The sequence below is a fragment of the Galleria mellonella genome, unplaced genomic scaffold, assembly GCF_026898425.1.
Source record: "Galleria mellonella isolate WM207_F2 unplaced genomic scaffold, CSIRO_AGI_GalMel_v1 utg103, whole genome shotgun sequence".
Taxonomy (NCBI): Eukaryota; Metazoa; Arthropoda; class Insecta; order Lepidoptera; family Pyralidae; genus Galleria; species Galleria mellonella.
Genome location: NW_026441966.1, coordinates 1,033,439 through 1,055,022, shown reverse-complemented (window position 1 = coordinate 1,055,022; position 21,584 = coordinate 1,033,439). Strand labels below are relative to the sequence as shown.

At 40.5% G+C, this 21,584-nt stretch overlaps 1 protein-coding gene across 1 annotated transcript; it reads right to left on the bottom strand.

Moving 5' to 3' along the window:
* Positions 1 to 5,774: 5,774 nt before the first annotated feature.
* LOC113521033 (D-glucuronyl C5-epimerase B) lies at positions 5,775 to 19,739 on the bottom strand. The gene is made up of 9 exons (XM_052900382.1): positions 19,511 to 19,739; positions 16,207 to 16,324; positions 15,104 to 15,252; positions 12,820 to 13,395; positions 11,597 to 11,731; positions 11,072 to 11,253; positions 7,754 to 7,918; positions 7,068 to 7,304; positions 5,775 to 6,290 (listed from the first exon to the last, which is right to left on the bottom strand). Exons 1-9 carry the CDS (start codon positions 19,583 to 19,585, stop codon positions 6,161 to 6,163), a joined length of 1,767 nt encoding a protein of 588 aa, XP_052756342.1. The 5' UTR covers positions 19,586 to 19,739; the 3' UTR covers positions 5,775 to 6,160.
* Positions 19,740 to 21,584: the final 1,845 nt, after the last annotated feature.

Below are 21,584 nucleotides of genomic sequence, written 5' to 3'. Positions count from 1 at the left end.
GTAAAATACATAATACAGTCATGTTCCTGGCATAATCTCGACAGTTTTAGAAGGGATCCTGTCCGCTGCAGACAAAAGTCCTTAACGAGATAGCTGAGACGAGAGAACTGTGTTGATACAGTATGCAAGTTGCGTATCCCTACAAGACTATTTTATACAAACACTACAGGCTAGAAAAGAGATAATTACAGTTAGTTATTTGTCATTCATATAAGACAGTTTGTGTTGTTCAATTAGACATTAGGCGAATATTGCCATGATAAGTTATAGAACATGTCACCACTCACTCGTTAACATTATATACAAATTTCACTAAATAACGCTACCCTCTAAAGCAGAGAGAAAAAAGTATAAAGAATAAAACAATTTAGAAAAAAAGAATCAACAAGTATTTTGTCTAATTGAAAATTAAAACAACTAAAAAAAAAATCGAAACAAACAACAAAATAGAAATACTGCAGAATTGAGAACCTCCATCTTTTTTTTTTATTTAATTTAATACCAATAAATATTATCTGGCAAGACTACAATTAGAACCTGAATTCGTTGGTTTCTGTAATGCAATAAAATATATCAATACTCTGTAAGGGAATATCAATACATTGAACAAACATAAAGAGAATATAAAAATCATATTAATTAGTGCTTTGAAACTTTATATATCACAATTACCACATTTAACTCCATACTCCATTAGGCCCCTAATAGATTATAACAGTTCAAAGAAAAAAGTTTTAAAAGGATTCACATATGTTATTCAAACTAAACCTTAATAAGTTATTATAAGATTTACTTTCATTATTACACATTATACAATCGTACGGACATAGGGTCCATTTTCCAATTCGCTGTTGTAGACAATTGAAAGGCCAAATTAATTTTATGTCTTAAACTATGATATGGTATTAGTTTTCTAATATTAAATCTTTACTAAACTCACAATAGAAAAGACCGTTTATGGTATATATTTCGCAAATTACGTGTGCACTGGACAATCGCTTTGTATACCGACTCCTTAATTTGGCCGTGTTAACAAATATCAAAATTAACACAAAATGACAGACGTTTTTGTTAGACGAATATAAACTTTATATATTTGTTTATGAAATCATTTTATAAAAAAAGCTAATTAAAAATATAGCGCTCGTATGTGGCGCCATCGAGTTACAATATAAACAATCGCAAATAGTCATTAGAAATCTACTGAAATTAAAAAAAAAATTAATATGGCAAGAAAAGTTCTCCCGCCCATCACAGTAATAAGCTACACCATTTTTGGAACAGATTGAAAATATTATAATACGGCCTAATTAAAAAGAACTAACAAATAATTGTATGGCCATGCACAATATAATATATAAATATTTGTAATATATAATTACATAGTTATTAGATACTTGGCATCACTAGTTTACAAGACTGTCAACATACACTAATTTGTTTTATCATCAGTCTTAAACGGTACACTTTCGAAAGAAATAGGCATTAATATAGATATATCTTCTAATATTCACTTATATACAGCAATAAATTTGCAATTATATATTTATATTCCTACGACAAATCAACTATAACTATTATTGATATGAATTTTGGACTTTACGTACTTGACAATATGCTCCAAAATAAATGGAGTCGTCATATATATATATATAAGGTACATATACATGGGTGTTTCACACCACGTGACGTTCGGAAATAGGTTTAAAGGGAAAAATCGTCGAAATGTATTTATAGTGTTAAAATAACGGTTATTAACAAACTGTTAATAACCAGTTTTTTTACAAATATACAGAGTGGAATCGAAATTGTACTAAGTTTGTATCCATGTTGTAGAATAAATTAGGACATAGATAAAGCAAAAATTAAAAACTACTAAAATTAACACTATGACAGATAATTTTTTTAAATTGATTTTAAACCCACAATTTTTTTTTTAATACCACGAAGGTGGCAAACTATCATACAGCCCATCTGATGGTAAACGGTCGCTGTAGCCAATGGACGCTTGCAACACTAGGAGTGTCACGTACGTATTGCGTTTTTTAATAAAAAATATTGATAATATTATAGATTACTAGAAAACATGCAAATGATTTCGAATTCATTTGTCTATAACCCTTTCAGACCCAAAATTTTTTTTCTTTCAGATTAAATATATTTTCGTGTTTTGGTGCCAAGCCATCTTGCCGGCACGCACGAGACTACTGCACCACCTAACCGCTAAAATGATTTCTTATTGGCTGGTTTAGAATCTCACTATCAAGCTTCGTGCGTAAAAATGAATTGCGCACGGTTTTAGAATTTTTTAAATTTACAATTCACGTCCGTATCGTTCAGGTCTGAAAGGGATAAGCATGGATAATACGAGAACAATCCGATTCACCACTGTATTAAACGTTCAACCCCATTCATCCATTATGTGTGATAACAATATTCATAGATACTTAAATATTTACAATGAAGGTGGCTTAATAATGTTCACTCGACAAAGTGCTTATATTTATCAAATTCAATTTGCCAATCTTATTTTACAGTCTTTAATTTATTATCTACCCTCTAATTCATAGGTAAACGTACAATAAGTATGGTACGTTTGGTACTGCAGGCATTAAATAACACGACGCGTCAATTTAACCCACGTTGGAGAAAGAAGGCTGTTAGAAATTTTACACTTGACTTTAAACCTCTTTTAACTATTACAGTATTTTAGTTACAAGAACAAGGAAATACATAGAAGGAATGGTAAAATAAAAACTGTAAATCATATGGTTGCCTCTTTTCTTTTTATGCAAATATAATTAGTAAAAAGAGGACGAAAGATTTTTTTTTTTATTTTTTTTACAACACAGGGGGCAAACGAGCATGCGGCTCACCTGATGGTAAGTGACTACCGCCGCCCATGATCACCCACAACACCAGCGGCATTGCAGGTGTGCTGCCGGCCTTTTAAAAAGGAATATACTCTTTTCTTGAAGGTTATGTTGTCGTATCGGTTCGGAAATACTGCTGCTGGAAGTTGATTCCAAAGAATGGTTGTGCGTGGAAGAAAGTGCCTTGAAAAACGCACGGTGGAAGACCGCCACTCGTCCAGATGATTGGGATGAAACTTTAGTTTGTGGCGGGTTGTACGGTGGTGAAAATCAGCAACAGGTATCAATCCGAACAATTCCTCAGAACACTCCCCATGATAAATTCGGTAGAAGATGCACAGAGATGCAACATCTCTGCGCAGTTTCAGTGGATCAAGTCGGACAGTAAGGCGTTGACTATCGATAATTCGAGCCGCCCGACTTTGAATGCGGTCTAACGGAAGGAGTTGGTACTGTGGCGCTCCTGCCCACAGGTGAGAACAGTATTCCATATGCGGCCTGACTTGCGCTTTATATCGTCAGTTGCTATTTTTCTTAATTCATAGCTGGCTAGTGTATAGAAAATGTTTGATATGTCAATTATTTGTCAATGTCAAATTTTACATTACTAGATTATATATATTCGACACAGTTTATGTAGAAAGCATGCCAGCAGGTTGTATTTGTATTTGGTAGAGTTATACGGCCGTATAACATTTTCTATACACTAGCCTGCTATGAATTGACAATTTTATCACTCCCTCTATGTAATCCCTTGTTCTTAGGATTAAATGCTTTAAAAGCTAAAATAGGTTATTAGATATTCGACGTATGTATGAATAAGGGGATTTATAGGTGTGACATTGTAGCTTCACTGTTTCCTACCCTACCTGTAGCCTACCCTAATGGGAGACAGGCGTGACAGATATATATGTATGTATGTACATTGTAGCTTCTGTACGGATGTTTAGATTTTTTTATTTGGAAACTTTAGCTTTACTATTTGATCGAACGAAATAGTAAAAATGGGTAATATACGACATATTGAGTTCTTCTGACCATTCATGACCATCCATTACGATATCGTCCATCTATATTAGATTATATATTGGACGACAAATAGTTAATATAGCTGTTATTGGGTCAATATATGTATAGATATTGCAACTTCAATATATAGGTATTACTATATATTACTCACCGTTATCAAATACTTATAAGCTTTACTTATTGTAAATATATTTATAGTCTCGGATTGTTTTCCTTTTTTTATTTTTCTTTCTTTATTCTTTATTGTACACAAAAGGTTATTGAAATGTAAAAACAAACATAATAGTGCACAAGGGCGAGCTTATCTCCAATAGAGATTTCTTCCAGCAAACCCAATATGAGAAAAGTGACAGTTCATTAGTAGTTACAGTCATACATGTGTACCAATCGAATTAAATGTTATAGTTAAAAATAAATAAATAAAATGTCTTTACAATTGAAAAAACCGATAGGTATAAATAAATAAATAAAAATATATATAAGTAAATACATATAAATAGATATATATTATATATAATACACAAATATAATAAGTTTTTGATTTTAATACTCTTTATTAATTGCTACAGATGGTCGTTAGTTCATTATTAAATGTATATATTATTCTTTCGCTGCGTAATTAATTTTTGAAACATGTTTCCATAGCAACCGCCTCCGTAGCGATTGTAATGTGTTAGTAAAACTTACTATTCTAATACAGTACAACAACTTCACTATTTAAGTACATGTCCGTTCGCTTAACACCTACCAAAACAGTACAGATATGGCATCTGTTTCATGGTTTACATAACACAGGGTGAAATTAGAAATGGGATCAAATTAGCATAGCGTATTAAGACATGGCGTGTCCACCTTTTTTTTTTATGCAACTTAGAATGGCAAACAAGCTGACGGCCTACCTGATGGAAAGTGGTAACCGTCGCCTATAGACATGAGCAGTACCATGGACATAACAGAGTATACTGGTTCGCCCATGATACCCCCCATGCGTTGCCATTCCTGAGGACTCAGGTGTTATTCCTCTGTACCCTGTAAATTCACTGCCATATCCCACCTTTCAAACCGAAACAGCCGTGCAAACAGCTTCACGGTATAAACATAAGTGGGACAGAAGTGCCCAAGCAAAAAAACTTTTGTACAAAGTCTCCCTCTGGTGATCAAACTGACAAGTTACAGACGCCATGTTATATTTTTTTTTTTTATTTATTTAAGTAAACTTAATTATAAGCAGTTTTTTTATAGTTATTTTTTTATTTTAATACACATTGAGAGAACACTGGTCGTATTCACCCTGTGTTATTATAATATACATTGTCACTCTACGTGGCATGCTTAAATTTAATATTTTCCTTGGATTAAACATTTGTGTTCAACGGTGATCAAAGGAAAAATGTCAAATATTAATTTATTTTTAATATACAATTAATGCGTGAAGCACACACGTTGTTTTGTTGTTAGATATTTCACTTCAGTCATACATAAACAAAATATGTGTAACTCGACTCCAATTGGTAAAATAAAAAAAATCTTTAAATAAAAACATAATAACAGCACGTCCAACAAATTCATCAATCGACTACAATAACACTGGAAAAATACAGTCAATTCTTTTATATATATTTTTTTCTACCAAATAAAAATATAATAAAAAAAAAAAAAACTGCCACAGGGCTTGAACCTGTATCCGTTACTCAAGGATTATTATTATTCAGATAATATTTTTTTTGATCTTTTTTTAACATTCAAATTCATAACCATTAGAAAAATGATGTCATTAAAAAATTTAAGAACTTAGGAAAAGGTTCTCTTTCATATATATATATATATATATATATATATATATATATATATATATATATATATATATATATATATATATATATATAATTATCTAAGTCGATCCCGATAATCAAGAAATTGTATAACTAAAGTCTGGGTACTCAAGTCTCCACTTAGAATCTTCGAGGTTAAAATGCTTTTATAACATCGAAGACTATTCAATACCTTATTTGGAATAAATCTGGTTCACTTCTTACAAAAGCTTGCAGCTATATTACGCTACTTTGTAACGCTTTGCGAATATTATGTGATCTCCTAAGGAAACGAGGGGGGGGGGGAGGACTTCAAGTTGACAACGCCTATATAACAACGCCCTGGGAACTCCTAAGGTAACCACTTACCACCAGGCGGGCCGTGAGCTTGCCAACTTGATGATGTAAAATCGAAGCAGTCAGGCATCACCCTGCACACAGAAGCGTTCAATTGTGCGCCGCCCTCTTCCCTTGCATGTAGCCTTCCCATCTTCTCGCTGTGTTGATCAATATGGGATCATCGTCCAACCCAGCTAGGAGGTATAGCTGGTTCACGTGAGTGGCATGGTAGTCCCACCTGCAACATTTTTTTAAATTAAATGTTTATACATTCAAAAAGTAATTTTTTTTTTACAACACAGGGGGCAAACGAGCATGCGGTTCACCTGATGGTAATTGAGAAAATGTTCCAAATACTGACAACACAGAGTCATTTCTTCACATTGACAATTATGTTTTTTTTTTTTTACATTCAAAAAGTAATTGAGAACATGTATACACAGTATACATACACAAGACGTAGAGTAGTTTTCATCACATTGACAATTGTTTCTTTTTTTCACCGAATTGCACGTAATTATTACAGAGGTGTCAATTAAGTGTCATCTCTATGGGACTGATTCACTATAGCAAAAAACACTGCACGAATGGTTGATATTTTTCAAAAATTATATTAAATAGTTACTATTGTTTCCTAATCGCTAGATGAGTTTGATGTAAGGTAATTCTCTGACAGGACCACTTGAGGCGACGTGCTGAAGAAGGGCCAAATTAAAAGTACCCGTAACCGGCGAGCGTGTATGAAAAGATTGATTAATGTGGAAGAAGCGAAAGAGGTTTGTTTGAATCGAAGCATTTGGCGTTCCATTGTTTCTGCGTACCCTGATGGAAGACAGGCGTGACAGATATGTATGTATGACCACTTGAGATAAATTGAAAAAGGCTGAGTGTTCTACTGCTTGTACAATAGACTATGTTTAGAGGAACTGTTTAATATAATGCCTACGGCCACCTTTTACTGGTGCCCCCCCCCCCCCCCAGTAAAAGTAAACAAACTAAAATCAACACTACTCACCTGGCGATATTGGGGCTGACGCCCAACGTGAAGTGTCGCAGGTCGTAGAAGCTGCCGCTGCCGGTGTCGAACAGCGGCAGCAGGGTCTTTAGCGAGGTCATGCCGTCGTCGAACATCTTCTTGGCCAGCGATATCGAGTTCTCGCCCTCCAGTATGTGCAGGTCGTAGAGCCCGAGCAGCGTGTATATGAAGCCGTTTAGAACGAAAAGTGGGGGTGTAGTCGGGTACTCCTCATACCTGGAATAATATAACAGCAAAATTCCTTGGAAATCCTTAATATTTTTTTTATACCACAAAGGTGGCAAGCCCGTTTAATGGTAAGCAGTCAATGTAGCCTATGGACGCCTGCAAAACAAAGTATCACGAGCGCATTGCCGACCCTGAAAAATCTAAATATACCCTTTTTGAAGAACCCCATACTGTAGTCTCTAGGGGAAACCTTGGCATTAACTAATACAATAAATGTGTGGCCAGCATAGAATAGGCAACACCTACCGTAGGTGTCGTAGCTTTCATGTAAGAGAGTGAGGGCATGAAATTTGGCATACACATATTACATGGGATTGACAAAGATATAGGTTACTTTTTATCCCAGTTGTCTTTGTTGATGTGTCCCTCTATTCGACCTGTGTTTCTGCTGTGAATATAGTTTCTGTTTCTAGCGACTAGTAGCGTATTTATCATACCAGACGTATTTGTCCATCCAGAGCGCCTTGACGCCGCCGGCGTGGCTGGGCACGTCCAGCAGGTACAGCGCGCGCTGCGCCGCCCGCAGGTACGCCGGCTCGCCCGACCGGTAGTACGCGCGCGACAGCACCGAGATCGCGTGCCCCTGGCTCATCGCGGAATGCCTGCCAACCGTACAGTAGAGGCCATCAGACGCCACGTCTGTAGCGGGCGCTGGTGCAGTAGTGCGGTGTGTACTGTGTGTAGTGTAGTGTAGTGTAGTGTAGTGTAGTGTAGCGTGGGGTGGTGTAGCCGCGTACCAGCCGGGCCGCAGGTCGGTGCCGGCGACGCGGCGCCGCGCGGGCACGGGCCAGGCGCCGGTGCGCGGGCGCTGGTGCAGTAGTGCGGTGTGTACTGTGTGTAGTGTAGTGTAGTGTAGTGTAGTGTAGTGTAGTGTAGTGTAGTGTAGCGTGGGGTGGTGTAGCCGCGTACCAGCCGGGCCGCAGGTCGGTGCCGGCGACGCGGCGCCGCGCGGGCACGGGCCAGGCGCCGGTGCGCGGGCGCTGGTGCAGTAGTGCGGTGTGTACTGTGTGTAGTGTAGTGTAGTGTAGTGTAGTGTAGTGTAGCGTGGGGTGGTGTAGCCGCGTACCAGCCGGGCCGCAGGTCGGTGCCGGCGACGCGGCGCCGCGCGGGCACGGGCCAGGCGCCGGTACGCGGGCGCTGGTGCAGTAGTGCGGTGTGTACTGTGTGTAGTGTAGTGTAGTGTAGTGTAGTGTAGTGTAGCGTGGGGTGGTGTAGCCGCGTACCAGCCGGGCCGCAGGTCGGTGCCGGCGACGCGGCGCCGCGCGGGCACGGGCCAGGCGCCGGTGCGCGGGCGCTGGTGCAGTAGTGCGGTGTGTACTGTGTGTAGTGTAGTGTAGTGTAGTGTAGTGTAGTGTAGCGTGGGGTGGTGTAGCCGCGTACCAGCCGGGCCGCAGGTCGGTGCCGGCGACGCGGCGCCGCGCGGGCACGGGCCAGGCGCCGGTGCGCGGGCGCTGGTGCAGTAGTGCGGTGTGTACTGTGTGTAGTGTAGTGTAGTGTAGTGTAGTGTAGTGTAGTGTAGTGTAGCGTGGGGTGGTGTAGCCGCATACCAGCCGGGCCGCAGGTCTGTGCCGGCGACGCGGCGCCGCGCGGGCACGGGCCAGGCGCCGGTGCGCGGGCGCTGGTGCAGTAGTGCGGTGTGTACTGTGTGTAGTGTAGTGTAGTGTAGTGTAGTGTAGTGTAGTGTAGTGTAGCGTGGGGTGGTGTAGCCGCGTACCAGCCGGGCCGCAGGTCGGTGCCGGCGACGCGGCGCCGCGCGGGCACGGGCCAGGCGCCGGTGCGCGGGCGCTGGTGCAGTAGTGCGGTGTGTACTGTGTGTAGTGTAGTGTAGTGTAGTGTAGTGTAGTGTAGCGTGGGGTGGTGTAGCCGCGTACCAGCCGGGCCGCAGGTCGGTGCCGGCGACGCGGCGCCGCGCGGGCACGGGCCAGGCGCCGGTGCGCGGGCGCTGGTGCAGTAGTGCGGTGTGTACTGTGTGTAGTGTAGTGTAGTGTAGTGTAGTGTAGTGTAGCGTGGGGTGGTGTAGCCGCGTACCAGCCGGGCCGCAGGTCGGTGCCGGCGACGCGGCGCCGCGCGGGCACGGGCCAGGCGCCGGTGCGCGGGCGCTGGTGCAGTAGTGCGGTGTGTACTGTGTGTAGTGTAGTGTAGTGTAGTGTAGTGTAGTGTAGCGTGGGGTGGTGTAGCCGCGTACCAGCCGGGCCGCAGGTCGGTGCCGGCGACGCGGCGCCGCGCGGGCACGGGCCAGGCGCCGGTACGCGGGCGCTGGTGCAGTAGTGCGGTGTGTACTGTGTGTAGTGTAGTGTAGTGTAGTGTAGTGTAGTGTAGCGTGGGGTGGTGTAGCCGCGTACCAGCCGGGCCGCAGGTCGGTGCCGGCGACGCGGCGCCGCGCGGGCACGGGCCAGGCGCCGGTGCGCGGGCGCTGGTGCAGTAGTGCGGTGTGTACTGTGTGTAGTGTAGTGTAGTGTAGTGTAGTGTAGTGTAGCGTGGGGTGGTGTAGCCGCGTACCAGCCGGGCCGCAGGTCGGTGCCGGCGACGCGGCGCCGCGCGGGCACGGGCCAGGCGCCGGTGCGCGGGCGCTGGTGCAGTAGTGCGGTGTGTACTGTGTGTAGTGTAGTGTAGTGTAGTGTAGTGTAGTGTAGCGTGGGGTGGTGTAGCCGCGTACCAGCCGGGCCGCAGGTCGGTGCCGGCGACGCGGCGCCGCGCGGGCACGGGCCAGGCGCCGGTGCGCGGGCGCTGGTGCAGTAGTGCGGTGTGTACTGTGTGTAGTGTAGTGTAGTGTAGTGTAGTGTAGTGTAGCGTGGGGTGGTGTAGCCGCGTACCAGCCGGGCCGCAGGTCGGTGCCGGCGACGCGGCGCCGCGCGGGCACGGGCCAGGCGCCGGTGCGCGGGCGCTGGTGCAGTAGTGCGGTGTGTACTGTGTGTAGTGTAGTGTAGTGTAGTGTAGTGTAGTGTAGCGTGGGGTGGTGTAGCCGCGTACCAGCCGGGCCGCAGGTCGGTGCCGGCGACGCGGCGCCGCGCGGGCACGGGCCAGGCGCCGGTGCGCGGGCGCTGGTGCAGTAGTGCGGTGTGTACTGTGTGTAGTGTAGTGTAGTGTAGTGTAGTGTAGTGTAGCGTGGGGTGGTGTAGCCGCGTACCAGCCGGGCCGCAGGTCGGTGCCGGCGACGCGGCGCCGCGCGGGCACGGGCCAGGCGCCGGTGCGCGGGCGCTGGTGCAGTAGTGCGGTGTGTACTGTGTGTAGTGTAGTGTAGTGTAGTGTAGTGTAGTGTAGCGTGGGGTGGTGTAGCCGCGTACCAGCCGGGCCGCAGGTCGGTGCCGGCGACGCGGCGCCGCGCGGGCACGGGCCAGGCGCCGGTACGCGGGCGCTGGTGCAGTAGTGCGGTGTGTACTGTGTGTAGTGTAGTGTAGTGTAGTGTAGTGTAGTGTAGCGTGGGGTGGTGTAGCCGCGTACCAGCCGGGCCGCAGGTCGGTGCCGGCGACGCGGCGCCGCGCGGGCACGGGCCAGGCGCCGGTGCGCGGGCGCTGGTGCAGTAGTGCGGTGTGTACTGTGTGTAGTGTAGTGTAGTGTAGTGTAGTGTAGTGTAGCGTGGGGTGGTGTAGCCGCGTACCAGCCGGGCCGCAGGTCGGTGCCGGCGACGCGGCGCCGCGCGGGCACGGGCCAGGCGCCGGTGCGCGGGCGCTGGTGCAGTAGTGCGGTGTGTACTGTGTGTAGTGTAGTGTAGTGTAGTGTAGTGTAGTGTAGCGTGGGGTGGTGTAGCCGCGTACCAGCCGGGCCGCAGGTCGGTGCCGGCGACGCGGCGCCGCGCGGGCACGGGCCAGGCGCCGGTACGCGGGCGCTGGTGCGCGGCGAGCCAGCGCGCCGCCGCCACGAACTGCGCCATGTGTTCGCTCGACGACACCGTCACGTTGTCCAGCGACCCGCTGCCGCACAGGATTATGCTCGATATCTGTTTCAACGACATTTTTCATTGAGGCAACTTTTGAAACGTAATTTTTTACACCTATCTCAAAAATACTCTTAATAATACCGTTATAATTACGACGTGATCTCCTATCTTTTTTGGAAATATATAAAATAGTAGGTACACAAAAAAATATTTACACTAAAAAATGTGCAGAATTACCTATGTAGAGCGACGACCTAAAATGAGTTGCAGAGAGACAGCGAATGCAGGTGACTTAGGGCCATCCTTTATGGAGGTTTCCATTCAGCTGTGGACTTATGATAAAAAACTAAAAAGGGCCAATAAAAAAAAATCAGAAATGACTAAGAAATCTTAATGAACTTGCCTTAAACTTATTTCTAGGCGACTTCCTCTTGGGTCTGTCGAGTAGCGCCCAGCCTTTCTGCATGTCGATAATGAGATCTCGAGTGATCCGTCGCCACGCAGCGTCCACTCCAATACCATAATATATATGGTCCTCCTGAATAGGATAGGAAGAATCAGATCAGTCCAAAACATCTGAGTAAGGTAAGTGTGTTTGGATACTTATTAAAAAAATACATACCTAGTAAGATACCATAGTGATACCACATTTGTTTTCACAAATATGTATTATTTAAAAAATTAAAAAAAAAAAATATAGTGTGTTGGAGTACCTACATTCATAGGTACGGCTGGTACGCGGCTACACTACACTATACACCACACACTATAGGTTAAACACCCCTGAAGAATTCTTCCGAATAAAGTTGAAACAATTGTCGGAAACGACAAAAACAGTGATTTTTTTTTAGAGTTCATTAATTTCGCGTTACATATGTATATAGACATGGGTTTTATTGTATAAATTGGAATATTGGTGTCTACACGTATCTCACAAACTACTTTCCCGTACGATACGACGTACGACGCAGACATATTGCTCACTCACGAATCGTGCATTGCACTCGATTGGGGATATTCTCACTCGGTACCACAATATAGACATTTTCGCTAATAAACTGGAAAAATTGGTTGACGTAGCTTATAGATTCCTGAATTCTCTATGACATATCTCTAATCTATATAATGACATTTAGTTTGAAATTTATTTTGACATTATATTATATAGAATTATCGTTTCCCTATTTACTATAATGGATTTAAATTCACATTTTATGTAAAATTAAATTTAATCTTAATCTTTTATACTTTTTTTTATGCAACTTAGAATGGCAAACAAGCTGACAGCCCACCCGATGGAAAGTGGCAACCGTTGCCTACAGACATGAGCAGTGCCATGGATATAACAGAGTATACTGTTTCGCCAAAGATACCTCTCATGCGTTGCCATTCCTGAGGACTCAGGTGTTATTTCACTGTACCTTGTAAATTTACTGCCATATTCTTTGCCTTCAAACCGAAACACAGCCATAGAATGGGACAGAGGTGTCCAAATAAACGACTTTTGTACAAAGTCTCCTTCTGGTAATTTATTAATTATTAGTATTAATTATTGTAAATAATTTGACATGTATTAAAATTATAATTACCTGCGTTAAATAATATAAAATAAATGAGAACACTCACTTGTGCAGAAATAAGTTGCAAACTAGTAATATAATGTAAATAAACAGTCTCTTTTCTATCCTTGTTCTGTAGCACCACTGTAAGCGAGGAGTTGGGTTTCAACATGAGGTCGAGGCTCAGCACGAAATCCTGGCTGATGTTGACCTTCAGCCACACCTGACTTGACACGTGGTCCGTTGTGGCGAACTTCAAAATATTAGTCTGCATAGTACTATCATACTCCCTCGTCATATATGCATCTTTACTGACGATCCAACTCTCCAAATGTTTCTCCCCATCGTCTATAACTCTTCGCCTTGGTTCGGGCTCGGTTATGTTTTTGCTGTAATGCGCCAAGCCGAATTGCGCTATTTGTGTTGCGTAGTAGAACCCTCTAGGTTCCCACTGTATCGAGACGGGAACCCCGTCGATGCCGCTGATGCATTTCACCCGATCGCGTACTTCTACGTTGTAGTTTTCGAAGGTGGTGAAGGTGCCTCGTGGGTCATACTTTTTCTTCGGGTGATATATTTTGCTGTAGCTGTGGGACCACTCGAATTTCTCCACGCCGTCCACTACAGACAGCTTGCCGTATATCTGGTGAACAATGCATTGATGTAAAAGTTATACAAGGTACATTAACTAGCTTCATACAAGAACAATATGACAAATATGAAATTACAAGGTACAGAGATTTATTATTAATGTATGATAATGAAATGGTAACCCCGCCTGCGCTGACGGTATACACTGGCGGGGCACCAGTGAGGGATGATAGGTGAGAATGAAAAGGCAGGTTAGTTTTTTTTTCAATGGGTGAAAATGGTATGGTAACCCCGCCTGCGCTAACGGGATACGCTGGCGGAGCGCCAGTGAAGGGTGATAGATGAGAATGAAAACAGGCCAGTTAGCCCATCATGATGAATTCATCAGGAATTAACCATGATAGTTTCCAGGGAGAACCGCGAGGAGGTCGACCTGGTTGGGTATATTGCTAGCAATGGGATTCTTAGTCTCTATTACTAACAATCCCTTTCCCCCAGGCAGGTCAGTTAGCTCATCGTGATGAATACACCAGGTATTCAGCACGATGGTTTCCAGGGAGGACCACGTGAAGATTAACCTAATAGGGCATATTTCTAACAATTGGACTGGTAGTCCACATTAATAACAAACGCTCCCCGACTGGTACAGAGGTATAACACCTTAGTCCTCAGGAAAGGCAATGCATGAGGGAAATCATGGATGACGTAGTATACTCTGTTATGTCGGTTACGGTTACCACTTTCCATCAGATGGGATGTCAACTATCTTTTTACAAGTTATCAAGTACATTATAACTAGTAACGAAACTATTTTAATGAATGCCTATTGCAAGTTACAAGTTTACATTTTCTTTACATTTTATTCGAATAATTAATTAAATACACAACAATTTTATATAGTCTCCAAACTCCCTTCTTCTTAAGAAGGGAATATTAGTAATGCGGACTACCAGTCCCATTGTTAGCAATATACCCTGTCAGGTCGACCTCCACGTGGTCCCTTCTACAAATCATCGGGCTGAATCCCAGGTTTATTCATCACAACTAATTGGCCTGCCTTTTCATTCTCACCTGTCATCTCTCACTGATGTCCCGCCAGTTTATACCATTAGCGTGGGCGGAATTACTATTCCATTATCATCCATTAAAAAAACCTTTAAATAAGGATTTTTTAAACTTTAATTAATAAAATATCACTAAGCTTTTTACATAGTGTAATAGAGAGACCGATCCATTCAAATACATACATACATATCTGTCACGCCTGTCTCCCATTAGGGTAGGCAGAAACAATGGAACGTTAAATGCTTCGATTCAAACAAACCTCTTTCGCTTCTTCCACATTCATCAATCTTTTCATACACGCTCGCCGGTTACGGGTACTTTTAATTTGGCCCTTCTTCAGCACGTCGCCTATTTGGTCAACATACGTCTGTCTAGGGCGGCCCCTACCGCCCTAGATGGACGTTTCTTCCACATAACATTTCCCATTCAAATATTATTTTCTTTTCTTTTTTTTTCTTTTTTTCTTTTCTTTTTTCTTTTTTCTTTTCTTTTTTTTTTTTTTTATATAATTTTGTGTCATTATGCCATATAGGGAAGAGCACTGCTTATCCTAAAGTACAGGATTTACCTATTTAAGGAGCAGAGTTTTACCTATATTTAAAATGTAACATTTATTTTGAAATAAATTATTATTATTATTATTCAAATAACAATACGACAATCATGCGCTCACCTCCATTCAACAAGGCACATACCTCGAAATACTTGTGTATGAACGTAAAGGGCACGTATATCTCGTCCCGGTCGCGGCGGCACGCCACCGAGAACTCGCCGTTGATCATGCACTCGATCTCCTCGCTGGCCACGTTGCGCTCCGACAGGGCGTTCGAGAGCACCGAACCAACTGTCGGATTATGAAAGGCACTTTATTTTTTATATCCCCTTCTCATCATCACGATGTGTAACAAAATCAGAACTCGAGTACAAAACACTAAATGGATTTTTTTTTTATACTACTTAGATTGGCAAACAAGCTGACGGCCCACCTGATGGAAAGTGGTAACCGTCGCCTATAGACATGAGCAGTACCATGGACATAACAGAGTATACTGTTTCGCCCATGATACTCCTCATGCGTTGCCATTCCTGAGGACTCAGGTGTTATTCCTCTGTACCCAGTAAATTCACGCCAACTTGCAAAACTTCAAATGTAAAAGATGACTGAAACTCTTTTCAAGGGGCAGGGCAGGGCAACTGAAGGATAAATGGCTGAAATAATAATGATATTATAAGTCATCTGCCTACTAGGGTTTGAAGAAAACACTTTAGTTCTCAGGGCATTCCAGAAAACCAGTGTTAAAGCATGAGGGTGTACAATGGGCATTACACAGTACGCTGTGACATCTATGGTGCTGTTTGTTATCTATTGGTGGCAATCCCCAGATTCTAATCAATGACAAATTCAAATGACAAAACTGCATGGATTTGAATATTGTATAATATTAATGTGAATTGTATTGTAAATGTAATTATTGTATTTTTTTTTAATTTTTATTATTTTATATAGTAATTATTATAATTATAAAGTGACGTATCATAAGAATCTGTAACAGATGTATATGAATAAAGATGATTTATTGATTGATTGATTCCATCAGGTAGGCTGTCAGCTTGTTTACCATTCCAAAAATATAGCATGTTGATAATTTATAAAATTTTATTATTAGAGAGACCTTCAGGACATCTTATAATAGTATAAAAAAGACAAAAAAAAAAAAATACAGATCTTTAAATAAAACTTGTGTGCCTTATAAAAGTAGTGCTATTGTTCATTTGCTAGAAATAACTAAGTACTGACTAGGTCTGCGCGAGAGCTCCCCGCAGTGACTCCAAAAGAGCGTCAGCAGCAACACGACGATGCAGAGCACGCCGAGCGCCACACGCAAGTTCAGCCGCCCCACCATCATCACTGCTACCTGGACACAACACAGAGAGCCTCTAACTCAGATAATCCATGCTTGCTACCCAATGAAATACATCTTATGTGGGTAAGATACAGCTTATCTGATTTATTAGAGATCATTAGCAAACAATGCTAGCTCTTAGCACCTTAACAGGTTAACAATACTTAACTATACTATGCAAAAGATATAACTTAGTTGAGATTGGAAGCAAAACTATTTTATTTGTCAATAAAATTATATAGCTACCCCACATAAGTCAACATAAAAGTAATCATCAATTTATCCATTATTTTCATACATAACACTATAAAATGTGGTACCCACATACTAAATGAAATGGAGAAAACATTTTAAATCAGTCATGAGGGGGGGAGTAAGGGATTGTTAGCGATGTGATCAAATAGCCCCATTACTAGCAATATACCCTGTCAGGTCGACCTCCACGTGGTTCCCCCTGGAAACCATTGTGGCTAATTCTAGTTGAATTTGTCAGGATGGGCTAACTGACCTGCTTTTATCCTCATCAGTCATCTATCACTGGTGCCCCGCCAGTGTATACCGATAGCACAGACGGGATTGCCATACCATTATCACCCATTAAAAAAAAAATCAGTCATGTATACAAAATTGTAAGTAAAAGCTAATAACAATATGAAGAGAAATAGATTTTTTTCTCCTGTAGAATGACAAATTTTAAATATGAAATATGTTTTTTTTAAAGAATCTACAGGAATCACCAAAAAAATTAACTTTCAACACTAAGGAGATATTTATTACATGGAAAGGACAATAGACTATAAATAAATTAAAACAGGATAATTTGAATGGTCAAGCTTAGAGAAAAATATGATATCCTTAGTTTGAACATCAACTAGGGCAAAAAATAAACCACATAATTGTTTGTTTTAACAGTTAAAAAACTTATAGTAGTTTAAAACATCAATAACTGTTTGAGTGCCGACAAGCACCATTGCGCTTATGCACTTTGTAACTAAAAGTGCCATGAGCACTATAGCACTCGAGTGAAATCAATTGCTGTTTAGCTCGCCGTAAAAAAATTATTAAAATTGGATAATTTTTAAAGGAGACACAGTTTTTTTAGAGACAAGGGTAAATGACATCAACATGACAAAGATGTCTTTAGCATTTATAAGTAGATATGAGTAAAAATCCATGGCACTAATATAGTAAAATTTTTCCTGTAATATTTTCCTTAACACGTTCACGCCGGTGCGCGTACCACCGGTGGCCCACACTAGACTGTCTTTTCTGACAGCGCATACCAGCGGTGGTACGTATTCGCTTGTGGTATTAGCATCAATTAAAGCGCTGCCTCGTAGCAAAAAACATTAAAGTCGGCCCCGTCGTGAATGTGTTAATGAGCTACAATTGTTATTAGAATAACAAATTACAGTTCATATATTTATCACAGTCTACATATAATTTACACTTCACAAGCTTCAAAGATGGGCAGGTGAAGAAAATGCAATACAAAAACAATAGCTGAGTTTCTCTCTTGTTCTTCTCACCTAAAATTGTGGGTAGTAGCTTAATAAAAAAAGATTTTTATTATTATTTTTTTTTTTTTAATACTTTCTTGTACACATTAGTTATAAAAATATGACAGAGGTAAACAAAAGTACAAAGGCGAGCTTAACTCTGATAGAGTTTTCTTCCAGCAAACCCAAAGTGGAAAGGAGCATCAATGTCAGCGGATACAGCAGTGTACAATTTTTAAATAGCCAAAATTAAATTAATTAGATTATATTATATAGTACAAATACACACATACATATACATAAATATATACCTACATCTATGCATAAACCTACATATACATACACATATACATACACATATACATACAATATACCTACACATATAGATAAATAAATATATGTTCATAGAGATAGAAGATGCTCTTTAAGTCTACTCTTAAAAATATTTAGGGATTGACTCTCACGGATAGATATGGGAAGAGAATTCCACAATCTAGCAGCATGGACGGTAAAAGATCCACTATAGCGCGTAGATGAGTGTGAAGGGAGTTTGAGGATAAGAGATTTCGTCGAACAGATTATTATTATTTACAATGTTAATTTATTGGGGGAAAGGGATTGTTAGTAATGGAGACTGAGAATCCCATTGCTAGCAATATACCCAACCAGGTCGACCTCCTCGCGGTTCCCCCTGGAAACTATCATGGTTAATTCCTGATGAATTCATCATGATGGGCTGACTGGCCTGTTTTCATTCTCAACTATCACCCTTCACTGATGCTCTCACGCATATCCCATTAGCACGGGCAGGGTTACCATTCCATTTTCACACATCAAAAAAAAATGTTAATTTATTTACATATTTAAACAAAACTAATGTGGCATAAAAAACCAATATTGAATGAAAATACAAATGAAATATAAAGGCTTGGTCTACTATGAGAGATAGATAAATAAAATCAGTAGATAATTTAATTTAAAAAAGTAACAGTATGCAATATTATATATGACTGATCAACACATAATCCTTTTATTACAACATTACTACATATTAATACAAATTGTTTTGTATTTGTTATTCAAATAAAATAACCTACTAAAATTATTTATTAGGATTACAGTGGTTAATAAATGATTATGTTATACATTATAAATTCATGGTTGAGACTTAAAGCGACGCGATAGGTAAATAGTACTTACACACTTTCTTTTTATTGCCTATATATGTATGTGTAAACAAAGCAAAAGTTTAAAATTACCTATGTTTTATATTAATTAGGAATTATGTATCTTTATAATTGAATTGGCTATATTCATAATTGAAAATAAGATAAATAAAAAACTAATTAATTTCTTACTTAATTTGTTTTTAAACATTGCATTAAGTTTTATTTGCAAACAATTATTAGAATGATGTACATAAATAGATTGACAATAAATTAGCAAATAAAGAGTTACTTACTTGTGTATTCTTGTAAAAATGAAGTTAATGATAAACATTTAAGTATAAAGAAACAAATATTTAACAGACATGATTAGTTCTCGATGTCCCGCGGCGAGTCGCGTGGGCGACTTAAACAAGTTTATATGGACGCCACAAATGAACGCGTGGGAAGGAACATCACTTAGCATCATTTACCTAGATTCTACTAGTGTGTAATAGTATTAACAATCGTATATTTTAAATTAGATCACTTACTTTGGATATGATAGTGGCATTCCATTCGCTCCGTCGTCGTCGTCGTTCAAAGAATACCGAATGTACACTTTTCATACGAACGGGACAGAGTCACATCATTATTACATTGGCACGCAATGACATTAATAATGAATACTTTCACAACTGCAGCTTAAAAAAGAATTTTTCCACGAAATATCTAATTCTGTATACAAATCAGTACTAGTCTTCGCCGTGCGCAGCTGTTCTGTTTGACATTGACATGTTTGTTATTTTTTATTTGGTAGGTAATTGTAATTTTACAGTAAGTAATGACAGTGACTGGTGACAATTTAAACTGAAACAAAACATAGACAATAATGTGCCTATTATACTTTATCTAAGTAGAAATAAAATATAATTGACGACTTAAAATTTGATTGATTACCTATAAATAAGCAAATACATAATAAATTATGATCTTTTGTTAATTGTTAAAAATATTCTGTTACTGATTAAATGTATTTTGCTGACAAACAGCGCCACTAGCGATCAAGTGTCCAGAAAGAAAACTAATTCGTAACTAATTTTAGTTCCTTAATAGTCCTATAGAGGCATTGATGGTAGCTCGCTAATCACTACGTTTTTTAGAAAGCATTGGGTATATGGTGCAGAAAAATTCCTTTTTTTTCAGATATATAAACTAATAGAGATTTTGATATTCAAATACTGCTAAACAAAGAGTAAAATAAGTACACTACAGGCTGCTAAACAATAATGTTGGTGGACCTTCTTGCTTAGTTTGGACATTACCACTATGTGACAGATAATAATTATATTCATACTTGTATTTCATAAAAAGAATATATCAAATTAAGGATTTTTTATATAAATAACTGAAATTAATAGGTACAAGCTTAGTAAAGTACGTTATACAAAGTATATTATTTAGCAGCCATTTCAACATACAAGTCTGGCCTCATTGTAGAAATCGGTTTAACTGTAAGCTGATTGTGCGACACGGAACGTAAGCTTAAAAGAACTATCAATATCTTATATAGGTAATCACTTTTTTTATGCAACTTAGAATGGCAAACAAGCTGAATATCCACCTGATGGAAAATGGTAACCGTCGCCTATAGACATGAGCAGTAACATGGACATAACAGAGTATACTGTTTCGCCCATGATACCCCCATGCGTTGCTATTCCTGAAGATTCAGCTGTTATTCCTCTGTACCCTGTAAATTCACTGCCATATCCCACCCAACAAACCGAAACGCAGCCATGCAAATACAACTGCTTCACGATAGAAACACGAATGGGACAGAATTGTCCAAGCAAACGACTTTTGTACAAAATCTCCCTTACTATACTATACTATAAGAATCCATTAGACTCAGAAAGGCAGTGACATGTGATGTGATTGTTAATAATGGATATATTGTCCATATATGTATTCTGAAGTGTGAAGCTCCAGAAGTTCAAGTAGCTGATGAAGAAGTCCCTCCTGGAAACAATCGTGGTTAATTCTTGCTATTTAGATCACGTCCTTAGTCCTCAGGAATGGGGGGAAAGGGATTGTTAGCAATGGAGACTGAGAATCCCATTGCTAGCAATATACCCAACTAGGTCGACCTCCTTGCGGTTCCCCTTGGAAACTATCATGGTTAATTCCTGATGAATTCATCATGATGGGTTAACTGGCCTGTTTTCATTCTCATCTATCACCCTTCACTGGTGCTCCGCCAGCGTATCCCGTTAGCGCAGGCGGGGTTACCATACTATTTTCACCCATCAAAAAAAAGTCCTCAGGAATAATATATTGACAACATATTATGGATAGACATTTATTATGTCCATCATGTTGTATTTTTTTTTATACAAATTAGAATGGCAAACAAGCTGACGGCCCACCTGATGGAAAGCGGAAACCGTCGTCCATAGACTAAGGGGGAGAAAGGATTATTATTAATTGGTGTTAGTAATCCTTATGCTAATTATATACCGTGTCAGGTCGACCTCCACGCGGTTCCCACTGAAAAACATCGTAATTGATTTATTGTTGAATTCGTGACAATGAGCAAACTGACCTACTTAATTCTTCACTGGTGCC

Bases quoted from the DNA above. Each gene is read 5' to 3' on its own strand.
- LOC113521033 (XM_052900382.1), bottom strand. From the start codon at position 19,585: ATGAAAAGTGTACATTCGGTATTCTTTGAACGACGACGACGACGGAGC. The intron at 16,325-19,510 runs GTAAGTGATCTA...TGTTGTGTCCAG, and splicing joins ATGCCACTATCATATCCAAA to GTAGCAGTGATGATGGTGGG. The intron at 11,732-12,819 runs GTGAGTGTTCTC...TATCCTATTCAG, and splicing joins TGCAACTTATTTCTGCACAA to GAGGACCATATATATTATGG.